We start from the raw sequence: 12,509 nt of genomic DNA, 5'->3' as shown, positions 1-12,509 counted from the left end.
TTAGCATACATTGGCAATGGTATGAACCCTAACATAGTAAATATGGCAATATACAGTTTTCAATTCATATTCTACATATTTATATTTAACTTGCAAGAACCTCGCCCATATAGAATAAAAGAATAAAATTTCTATTCAACCACTAAGCCCTATTTATTAATAAGGTATGAAGCCAATTATTTTAAGTTAAATGTCTAAGAAAGGATGTTTTTTATGTTTATTGATTTTCTTTTTCTGGAAATGTCAGTTCATCTTGCCACAATTTATGATTTGCTTTTTAAGGCTAGGCTTTATTCAATGGTAAATGCCGTGCCTATTTTGTAAATTATTTTTGCTAAGACTGTTTCTTATTTATGGATAAACTTTGAATAAATGTGCAGTGTTTGCAAGCATATAAATATACTAAATTCATATATTTATCACTAAAATTCTTGCCAAGCCCCCTACGCTTAAGAAATGTTAAGAATGAATTGCAAAATTTATCCATATTTCTACTTAACTCCAAATTTTCCATTTTTTTTTATAAAAACCAGCTTTGTCTCAGAATCTGGAGTTTTAACAATCGTCTATATTTTACTTAACTTTCAAAATTTTACATTTACCAAAAGTCTCAACTCACCTGCGGAGAGTGAGCCAACATCTCCCGGAACTTATCTTTCACTTCACATCTTCTTTGAACGACTTCCAGCTCCTGGCGATGAAACCGGAAGATCTGCTCTGCCTCCAGAGTGAGGAGGAGTTCGTATGGAATCCTCCGATCCTCCAAGGAGTTAATGTGCTTATGTTCGTACCACGGAACAACGGGACGACCTCCGGTATCTGAGTTTATTGAATCCAAAGAAACAATCCAACTGAAAAAATACCAAACATTTACATTAAAATTTAAAACAGAATGTAGTATGGTATAGTGGGGTAAGACGGGATATAGTTTTAATCACTTTTCTCATTCTATTTCAAATTTGGTTTAGTAAACAAAGAATATCTACAAAATTAACTGTATTATCGCAAGTTCGCAACTGTAAAAGAGCATTGTTAATTCCACAATCAGCAAATATAGGATGTAAGTGTTACTGATATCCCATCTTACCCCACACTCTCACAGTACTATATTTTTTAAGTTTAATGTAAACCATTACTGTTATAAAGGGTTATCACACGTTGAATTATCTTTAACAGCAGTTGCAAACAAATATGCTTACATTAAATACAACTTGTGCATGTTAATATAAAACAAATTTATACAAAATAAAACACAAATTGGAAAGTTTAAAAATTATTTTAAAACATAAATGATAATCAAACCATATTTATAGACAGTACACTATTCAACTTATGTATCTACGTTGTAATGTAGAATATGAACATCTACAGACAAATTAGTTACTCATTAACTAAAATGATAAGCACGAAAGTGGTACATTAATTGATGGTGACCCTAAAGAACTGTAGCATGCAGTTAAAGAAGAAATATGGAGTAAAATATGCGTAAACACATTTTTAGAAATAATTTATAAACTTTGAACTTTTTACAATTTTAATTTTATATTTGTCTTGATATTTTAGGAAAATACATAACACTCACAGAGGTGTACAGACTGTACAGTTAACATAAAAAAGGTATAAATGATATTTTACATCCGTGTTTCAAGAAAAATCAAAACCTGGCAGCACTGTGTTGGCACAGTGACGCAACCAAGAGGGATGGCTCAGGAGTAACGACTCCTACACTTTTAAAAAATAATAAAAAAAATATTTTAACCTTTTTTGGTTGAACATCCTTTTTTCTGGCTGTGCCACTAGTAATACACGATATTTATATATATATATATATATATCATTTAAGGCTAACCTGTCAAATTTCGGGTTCTTTGACATGAGCAGGAGTGTGTCATTCCATGTTGGTCTCAATGAAACAACATTAGGTAGAATAAGTTTCAACGCACGTGGAAGGTAATGAAGGTACTTGCTTTGTAGCTCACTCCTGTATTCGTCTCTTAACCGATTCACATGCTTTCGAAAGATCTTGGAAGCAGCATTTTTACCTGTGTGTAGCATTATATGGTTAAATACTGCACAAGAGAACAACTATGGTTAAAGTAAACAAAAAGGTCAGCATATTATTTGATTTTTTTCTTTAAACTGTAATGTATTAAGAATATGGAGCGTATTTTACCAATAAATCATTGGTAATTGTTTAAAACATGACTAGGTAAGCAGGAAATGAGGCTTAGGAGCTTTAGCTTAAGGTCCCATATCCCATCTTACCCCACAGTACTAGACATAAATATATAAATTATTGTAAAAAAAATAATAAAAGTGTGCATTTATTATAATTCCCTGACACACGGATTGAAACACTATAATGGCAACAACAGCTGTTCCATTTTACCCTCTAAATCCACAAAGCGTTGATAATCCAACTCATTTTCAAGTGTTTTTCTTGCAGTGGTCCACGATTCATCATATTTGACCACAGTATGTGCAAGTAACGTCTCCAACTTCTTCTTTGCATCTTTTAACAATTCCTTTCTCACTTGAGCTGCGTCTTCAAACGAAGCAATCTAGAATGGTTGTTGCATTTTTATTTTTAACATAATATATACAAATATAATATATACAAATATATTTATAAAGATTTAAAGTTTTGAATTATTCTATTTGTGTAATTTCCGGCAGTTTTTGAGGTAAATTGCAAGTGCGTGTGCATTAAAATATAAGCAAACGAATCAGCATACAATGATATAGTAGGTCAGGGTAAGATGACCACAAGTTATTTTCTAAAGTGCTTTTATTTTTATTATTTAGATACTCATTTAAACTTATCTGGGTGGTTTTACACAGTGCGTACCAAAGTAAATTAGAATATTGCTAAAGAATAAAGTTAAAAAATATTATGGAAATATGAGATAGTATATTAATATTTTGTTGACTATTGTAAGTTAACTGTTATACCCCACTGCAGTACAGCAATTGTGTAATACAATTTTCACATTAAAAAAACAAAATAATTTTACAAATTATTACAAGATATTTGTAAAGTCGACATAGCTTCATAATTTTGTAGGCAAATTTAAATAAAACTGTACCTTCGATTTTGAGCGAGACTTATCAATAAGTTGAGCGAGGTTAAGAAATGCTTGAGTAACATTAATGTTCTCTGAAGCAGAAGTCTCCACAACAGGTATCCCACTGCTACGTTTTCCACCACAGCTTGCAGCAAACTTCATCGCTTCAGCAACAAATGGGTTGAGGGCTTCGTCACATTTTGTGAGCGCAAATAAAATTGGTTTCTTCGTCTTAGCAAGGTAGTGGTACACGTTTTGCACAAAACGAACCTGTGAAAAAAAGAAAGAATGGTTATTAAGCAACGGCCGGGCTTGAGTAGAATAACAAGAGTGTATGTATCCCAATATATGTATGTATATACCAGATAGATGGGCTAAATACATAGTTTTTCACTTTTTGCAAAACTTACTTTATTTTTAACATTGATGGCCCAATGATCGGCAAGGTATTATATAACGTGTTACATATAAGGTGTTAGATGTAATTCATTCTAAAATGGACTTTTAAAGCCATAAACATTAACCCAAACCTATTAAGGCTTTAACTCCTATTCTTAACTGCTAAACCAAACATTTTTATTTCAAAACGATCATGCGACAAGAAAAACATTTAGGAAAAAAACTTGGCAGAATATCTAAACACGGATATACATTATGATATCTTGATTTCATTAAATAATAATGCGTATATTTCAAAATCAATTGAACATGGTATGAATATAGTATGGACATAGTACAAGAACAGTATGATTAAATTTATTACTTGGCCAGAATATCAAAAATTTAGTACAAATAATTGCACAAAAAGTTTTAATAATAACATTTCAGTGTGTTGTACTTTTATCATTATAAGCAGCAGATACAAAACCATAATTAGAGACATAGGCCAAACATGAAGTCAATTGTTTAGACAGGGGATATAAACAGTCAGTTTATGAAGATAATAAAGGCCAGCATGCGCTTGTTATATTGTTTGCCTTTATTATGAAGAGTAACAGCCAATTTAGAAGGTTAGTACAACACATATATTACAGGTTAATATGGTGTCACACGCAATGTTATAAACTCACGTAATTTGTCTGACTTTTATATTATAATCTGATTTTTTATTTTAATGGTTGTTTGTTATCACTTATCATACAAGTGATTTATAAAATTTAAAAAGTACATGTTTATTAAATAATTGTTTTGACACTTTTTTTATAGGTATAGGCTATACCGTATAGCCTATGTATTTTTATAAGTGTCACTCACTAAAACAAAATTAAAAAATTATTTATTGAATCGGCATAATGAAAAATCAACAAAACACAGACCTGATCATCTATTGTTCGATATTTGACAAAACTGACGTCAAAACAAAGGATGAAACCATCAATGACAACTTTTCCTTCTGGCATCAATTTAACGTCGAAGTCTGACTCAATGGCAAGTTGGTCGGTACAAATGTACATCATTTTTTCTGCTGATGAAATCTAAAAAACATGTGATGATTCATGGGTTATGAATCAAATCATAAAATCTGATACCAGAATCACCCACACAATGGTCTGTAGTCTGTATCGTATGTAATACACAATTACACAAAGCAACTTGTTAGCTTATTCATATAAAAATGAAAATTTCAAGGCCCAAACAACGGTGTGTCAAAATATATAAATGTTCTGTGAAACCATTTTGCCCAAAACATTGAATTTTTACATCCCCCTTATGGCTATACAATAATAATAGCAAAACAAACAATGGTAAAAAATGATTACGTCCTTGTAGTGACAATCCGTATTACAGTTTAAGCTAAGTCCAAAAATCAATAGGTTAAACATTAAGCCAAATGAGATATCTTCTCTTGCAAGCAATGACATCATCTAACATCTTATAGCAAATAAATCAATACCAATATACCATTAGACAAAAGGTAATCAGAATAGCAATTTACTGAAGAGTGTCTTGGACCTTTATTCACATGCATCATGCATGTTATATGGCTTGCTTTTACTCCATACAACCCACTAGGCTACTTAAGTCATAATTTCTGCTTCTGCTTTAATGATTAGAGTAGGGTGGGGAAAATGGGACACTTTTAACACATAATACTTGAATATCCTGATCGTGTTTTAAACAACTAACAAAAGTGTATGGGAGTCGTTAGGATAGGATTTTATAATTCTTTGAATGTTCTTTGTTTACTACTAAAACCGACAAGAAAATAGAATGAAAAAGTGTCTCATCTTCCCCCAAGGCCCCAACCTCCTATATATAGGGCCATAGGCCTATACATTGAAATTGTTAAAAGTCTACACCACTTTAATAATATTCTGAGAACATTTTGGCTAAAGCATTTTCACAATAGTTAAAGTTACATACATTCCTTATTTAATACAGTCAGTTTAATATATAGGTACCTAGTTTAAGCCCAAAACAATTTAGTTTTGTTACTACAATAAATCAATTATTTTCTACTGTTACCATTTAACTCTAACAGTTTTAACTGATCCACATATTTAGGTAACGGGCATGTATATATAGGGCATGTATATATAGGGCATGTATATAATCTTTATGTATATATAGATTCCCTACCTTGGTTTGAGCACATCTTTTAACATAAAGTTGATTTGATGAGGAACGGTGAGGTTGATATGATTGATCATCAATAAATTCGGTTTGCTCAATTACATTAAATTTGTAATCAATTCCACTGTCATCCTGAAAAAGTAGAAATAGAGTATGTATAATGTATATATATTTATATACTTTATACATATAGTAGGGTGGGGGATGGGAAACTTTTCATTCTATTTTCACCTCCCATTTGGTAGTAAATAAAGAAAATTCAAAGAATTTTAAAACTGTACCCTCAGGATTCGCATAAACCCTTGTTAAATGTTTAAAACACAATCATAATAGTTGGATATTATGTTCTAAAGGTGTCTCCTCTTTCCCTCCCAACTTTATATAAAATAATTTTTTGGGGGGAAAAACATTGAAAATTTAGTTAACAATTAACATTATCTTCAAATATAGTCAAATATAGCATTTATTTTAATTAAACTGAATATTTACAAAACACAAGGACAAGTATATAACAGTGAAACTACCTTTTTTGTAACGTCACCCCAGAATAAGAAGTGATCGTTGTTGACAACCCTGCCACCAAAATCCGACTGACTGAGGACAGAGGTATGATCAGGGTAATAGTTGTCGGCTTCCTCACGAACAAACCGGTTACACAGGCATGATTTGCCAACCCCACTTTCACCTTTTATCTGAGATTAAATATAGCCTTGATCAAGCAAATATATATTCATTTATCTTGAGATAAAAATAGATGAAAATCCTTTGTAAGAACTTTAAGAAGATTAAACTATTAAAGCAATGGTAGCTTCATCAACTGTAGCTTTCAGCATGAACAGTCATCTCCCAACAGCTTGTAATCTTGTATATGTACATGAAAGTAAAGTCGAAATTTTTAATTTTATATTTGTTCTGTTATGCAGGAAATTGACTAAAAGTTTTTTACCAATGTCGGACTAAAAGGTTTTTAACATAAAAAGGTAATGGGCTTTTTGATACAGGTTACATTTATCAAATTTGTGCACATTAACTAGACTTTTAAATTGTTGTTTACTTAAAATATGTATATATATAAAATAATTAACCACACAGACACAAAATACTGGCAATTTTATCGAAACAGGAAAACAGGTGTTACAGACATTTTGACCAATTACAAAAACTAACACAACTATTTACTATTCAGCTATTTCTTGCAATTTAAGTAAATTCAAATATATGAACTCTCAAACAGTATTGCAATGCAGGCAAATTATGTTTTGTGCAATGTTGCATCTAAACTGTGACACATTACCATCAACATCAAGCCATCACATGACTAAACACCTTACTACACATCCTACTACAAAAAAATATGTGCAGCAACCACAAAAACACAGTAAAAAATCTTAAACATTCTGTTTCTTCAACCAAAATGTAAATCACAGTAGAAGTTACAAGTAAAATAAATAAACACCAAAAAATAATAAGTTTTGTAGACCAGTTTGCAAAGCATGACAGGTGCAGCACAAGTGATTTTGTTTCCAAAATTTTGGGTATGCCCGCCATAATTTTTCTACGTACGCCAAATAACTAAACAGGGAAAAAAATATGCAATAAATTAAGTAGGATTTCCTAACGTGGCTTGAAAATGTATGTGCTTTTCACGCCGATATTTATTAATAGCACACGCGCGAAAAACAACCGTCTTGCACATGCGAAGATCAAGTTAATTAATATAACAAAGAGAACGAAATTAGCAATAAAACGACAGTCGTTAATATACACACACATAGGTAAATACTTCTCGAATAAAAGTATCAGACAAAAAGCATGGCTGCTGAATTCACAACAAACCTGTTCTGTTCCAGATAATCCAACAACAGCAATGTTGAATACACTCTTTCTCTTTTCTTTTGACATCGCATCACAGTTGCAATATAATAAAAACGAAAGTCATTTATACTCACTCACTCATATACCTATAAAGTTAATAAAAACAGGGTAAAACAAAAAATAATCACACACGATTTACAAAAAATATTTCAGACTGCTACATTTTTAAGCTGTTTAGGTGAACTAAAACTCGTAAAACATACGCTTATTTTATAAAGATGTTTTAAACCTAAAAACATTTGGCTGCAATCTCACATTTTAACAAAATCTTTATTTGGACAATAATGATGTCTTGTCACGGTGTCGAACTCCGTGACGGATTTTACGGAACGTTGTTTTGGCGGAATATGTCTCGCACATGAAAAATTGAACAGCTCAGGCCTGGTTCTTAAAGCTTTAGTTTCTCAGTGTAAGGTTTAAACTAAGTTAAAACAGCATTTTTTTGTAAAATATGTAATACATCAAAATTTAAATTGTTAATTAGTACATTTACTAATCATAATAAATTCCGTATGTTTACGGAAAAACCATTTAAATGCAATACAATATTCTACAACAACCCTAAATTAGGAATGCATTTAATAATAAAAATTCATTTGGTTACTCCCCAAATGTATGTTAGGTTACAAACCACTATTTGACCATAACCGTACGCGTGGGCAAGATTGACTGTCGCTCATCTGAGTGCTGATATCGGAGCTGTCACTCATTAGTTTAAAGTGTAATTTACGCGGACCAAGACATTCTCAAGGTTGGCGTTTCTATTAAACACGCAAGTATCGCAAGTTTTACTGCAATTTTAATTACAAAGGTACAGCATACGATGAGCAGTAAGGTGGGGGAAGACGAACACCTTTAATACGTAATATCCAAATATCCTTATCGGGTTATAAACATTTAACAACGGTCTATGGGAGTCCTGAGGATACGGTTTTATAATTCTGTAACTGTTCTTTATTTACTAACAAATGGGACGATAACATAGAATGAAAAGGTGTCCCATCTTCCCCCACCCTACTATAATATTCAAACATTCGGATAGTGTTTTAAACAGACGGTCTTTGGGAGTCGTGAGAATACGGCTTCCTAATAAATGTTCATTGTTACTACCAAATGGGAGGAGAAAACTGAATGTACAGGTGTCCCATCTTCTCCTACCTCTTATATAACTAAGAAGAGCAATAGGGCCTACATATCAAATGTATATAAATGATAAATAGACATTGATTTAAACATGTGACACATAAGCATATATGCATCTTAAGAACATATCTTAAAAGAAATTCACAGATCCATTGCTGCAGCAGCTATTTCCCTTAAGACCTCCAATTAACGGCAAGTAGTCGCATCGTGTGAGAATTTACAAGATACAGCTGTTCAACAACAAATATGTAGGTTTCAGATCTTAATTCGCCAGATTGAAAGGATAGAACGAAACATACAGTTATTTAAAACGTCTGTCAATCGGTCAAAACTGCTAAAGAAGCATGCCAGGTTGAAATAGCTATAAATTATTCATAGTGCAGTGGTAATCTAATTTCGCGTTGCGCTTTGAAATTGTTGTCAGATAAAAGCAGCGATTGCACAGAATGTAACGAAAAGAACACGCCGGCCGAGCTGACAAGAATATCTTCAGCCTGGCGTGAAGTTTAGAGCCTTGCTTGCCTTTTCTTTATTTTATTCTCAAGATCTAAATGTAAGACAAACACAGCGATTGTTCAAACTATACACAAAACAGTTTAGTGTTCAGACAGCATTTGGTAATGTTTTAACCTAAGATAATACAGTATATATATTAGAATAGGGTGAGATAGGACATGTTCATATCCCATTTGCTAGTAAACAAAGAATATTTAAAAGATTAACCAACCGTAGCTCCGCGACACTTATAAAAGACCGTTTTTATAATGGGTTTAAAACACGACCAGAAAGGGAGATTTGGGTGTTAACGGCATGCCATCTTACCCCAAAGTAAATTATACGAAGTTAGTCACAATTTTTATATGTACAATAACTTGTTTACAATTAAACCAGGTATATACAGTACTGTAGGGTATAAGATGGGGCATCTTTAGTACGTAGTATCCAAATATCCTGATCGTGTTTTAAACACTTATTAAAGATCTATGGAAGTCGTGAGGATGCAGTTTTATAATTCTTTAAATGTTCTTTGTTTACTACCAATTAGGACAAAAAATGAAATAAAAAGGTGTCCTATATTCCCCCACGATGATATAAATAATATATCTCTCGTATACTCCTTATTAAATTAATTTGATATAATACTAGATACAGTAAGAAAGAGAAAGATCAAAACATGGGAGGCGTAGATTCTGTGCATGATGTCAAAACACCGGATCAAGATGACGCAACCGAAATTACCGAATGGGGCAAATTTTTCGGGGAGTTGATACATGAGACAACATCAATGAAAGTTTGGCCAAAAGCGCTGAAGAAGAACGCTCGAGTTTCTGCTAGTGTTGAAACTCAGGTAAATATAAACAAATTTAGTGCAGGGTTTTCATTAGAATTATTATTGCTGATTCCACATATATTTTGTCATGTACATTGGACAGGTTACATGAACTTGCCCACACTCGTAACTGCACATACATGTTGTTTATATAACCGCACATCCTAAACCAGAAAGCTGTATATGCACAAAATGATATAACGCAGAATTCTTAAGTATTGGTCGGATATCTGTTTACACTATAATATCGGTCCAGCGAATGTCCCTGCCGGTAAAACAACTGAAATGAATTTAAATGAGTGGATAAAGCATGTAATTCTCGGAAACATATCACCTACATAATCGACTACAAAGTTACATGCGTGGTTACTCTTAAGCAGGCACAAAGTGTGAAACAGTACACCGTGATATATTGACTGCCGTTGCCCCGCCACGCGAGGAAAAACTATTTAAATTTATTCAATATGATGGGTCGGAAAATATATCCTCAGTTAGGATAATTAACTTTCAAACGTATAACAGGACTTTATCTATCGGGATTATAAACTTTTGCAATGACCTATAAAGTAAACAAATATATCAATGAATTTTTTCAGTCATAAAACTGCGTTTACCCGATTTATACACGGTGATTACAATTTGTCGCATACAAATACAGTTTTAATAAATGAGTTGACCACGGCTTAAAACAGTTTGTTCTGAATCACAGCCGCCGTGGCCGGAACCCGTCTAGCATACGAAATTACATTGCACAATTTGCATAACTAATTCATGTCTGTGATGTGACTCATTGCGTATATATGATAGCAAATTGGATTCAGCTGTCATGTCAGGTTCAACAGCATTTTAATTCATTGTAACTATTTCTTGCTTTATTCGGCACAAACAATACTATATAAGAGGTTGGGGTAAAATGGAACATGTTTTAGTTTCTTCTCTCGTCCCATTTCGTAGTAAACAAAGGTATTTATAATATTATACCTAACCGTGGCCTTTATGAATGCAATAGGGCGTTTTGATTGCTTAAAACACGACCGGCAGATATCAGATTTATGTGCTAATAGTATCTCATGTTATGCCCACAGTACTATATACCATATTTTCATATTTTTTGTCATCAGACTCGTTCCTGGACTGTTTGGAAATCGGACAGCAGTTTCCATGTGATATTTGGGGTTTCTACGTGTAAAGATCCAATGAAGTATTTCTTCATGAAACCGAAGCGAAGCAAGTTGAAAAAGTTGAAATTTAAATTAACAAGAGGCAAGGATCCGGTCAAGAAGCCCCCAGACGAAAACGACAAACGAGTTTTTGTCATGGAAACAAATCCTATCGATGGCAAGAACGTGTTAAAGCACTTACGGTCAAACAAATACTTATTTTGCACTGCTAACGGTAATTTGGACATGAGCAAAAATAAAGAAAAGGCAAGCAGATGGGAAATCACAGACGCCCCAGAATCGAGAATATGCACTACTGATTGACATCCACGATTTGGAACTTTTATTTGAAAGTGACTTAACAACTAAATGCATTCCAATTGGTACGTGATACAAACTAAGCTTCATATTTCTCCCGCATAGTCTATATATAACCCAAAAAGTATATATACGCACACGTTTATACGCGTGACCAGCATTGTCCAATTTGGAAATGCCGTTTCGTATCTAACGTTTTGTGCGATGATTAAATTTTAAATGTAAGTATTCGCAAAATGTCACTATTAATGAAAATTGTTCTGTAGATCGAATTTTAAAAATTATTCTTTTTCGTTTTGCTTGGTGATGTACATACATATTGAACTCTCAATAAACATAAAGAACTAAATAGTTAAAAGTGTCACCAGCTTAATAAAGCAGGCACAATAAAGTTTGCAGCAAAACCCAATCACACACCTTAGGTATAAATGGGAGTTTAAATTCAAAATACAAGTCACTCCAGGAATTTGCGTACAGACCACTAACGGCAATACAGAAGTTAAAGCATCCGCAGTTTTTGTAAGAAGGCCTTCTGCATCTACTCGTGACGAACGAAAATAACCCCATAAAACCTGAATTGACCGCTTGTGTAATTTTAGTTGTTTTATTCAGCTACCTATATACACGTTGTATGTTGTATTAAAACTATGTATAGCAGTTAACGAATATATACGTGGGTCTGTGATATATTTGGCGAGGCCACTATGGCTGCTCTATACACATCCCTTCATGTGTTGTTGCGGAAGTAATGCGTTAGAAACAGCTCATCCTCCATATAATAGCGTATCTAAACATTCACGTTTTAAGTCATTAGATGTAGTATACCAGATGCCCGAACGTAGTGTCGTGACGACTATAAGGCTGCTATGTGTGTAAAGCAAATTTTGTAGGAACAAGTCAGTTGCGAAACGTACTGCATGGGAAATACAACGAAGCAGTTGTACTACAAGCTGAGATTTCATTTCATAACTCTGGAACCGTTGCTTTCGTTATTTTACTCATAGCACGCCCACTAACAGTATATAGTGCGCGCTATAGTCATAT

General features: G+C 33.0%; 2 protein-coding genes across 5 annotated transcripts in view; one reads left to right on the top strand and one right to left on the bottom strand.

Annotated features, from left to right (window-relative positions):
- LOC100184804 (rho GTPase-activating protein 35) overlaps positions 1-7,628 on the bottom strand; it is a 29,938-nt gene extending 22,310 nt beyond the window's left edge. For all 4 annotated transcript variants that reach the window (XM_018814996.2, XM_026837814.1, XM_026837813.1 and 1 more), the window contains exons 1-8: positions 7,476-7,628; positions 6,164-6,331; positions 5,646-5,771; positions 4,382-4,540; positions 3,087-3,335; positions 2,390-2,561; positions 1,850-2,042; positions 620-851 (exon numbers count right to left, since the gene is read on the bottom strand). In XM_018814996.2, coding sequence (XP_018670541.1) covers positions 620-851; positions 1,850-2,042; positions 2,390-2,561; positions 3,087-3,335; positions 4,382-4,540; positions 5,646-5,771; positions 6,164-6,331; positions 7,476-7,541 — 1,365 coding nt within the window. In that variant the 5' untranslated portion in view covers positions 7,542-7,628. The remainder of the gene's footprint in view (positions 1-619; positions 852-1,849; positions 2,043-2,389; positions 2,562-3,086; positions 3,336-4,381; positions 4,541-5,645; positions 5,772-6,163; positions 6,332-7,475) is intronic.
- Positions 7,629-9,452: 1,824 nt separating this feature from the next.
- On the top strand, positions 9,453-11,823 carry LOC100187199. The gene is made up of 3 exons (XM_002130042.5): positions 9,453-9,499; positions 9,804-10,005; positions 11,109-11,823. The coding sequence occupies exons 1-3, from the start codon at positions 9,468-9,470 to the stop codon at positions 11,469-11,471; spliced, it is 597 nt and encodes a 198-aa protein (XP_002130078.2). The 5' UTR covers positions 9,453-9,467; the 3' UTR covers positions 11,472-11,823.
- Positions 11,824-12,509: the final 686 nt, after the last annotated feature.

This window comes from Ciona intestinalis, unplaced genomic scaffold (assembly GCF_000224145.3).
Source record: "Ciona intestinalis unplaced genomic scaffold, KH HT000022.1, whole genome shotgun sequence".
NCBI lineage: Eukaryota > Metazoa > Chordata > Ascidiacea > Phlebobranchia > Cionidae > Ciona > Ciona intestinalis.
Note: the sequence above shows the minus strand (reverse complement) of the source record. Positions and strands in the feature narration are given on the sequence as shown.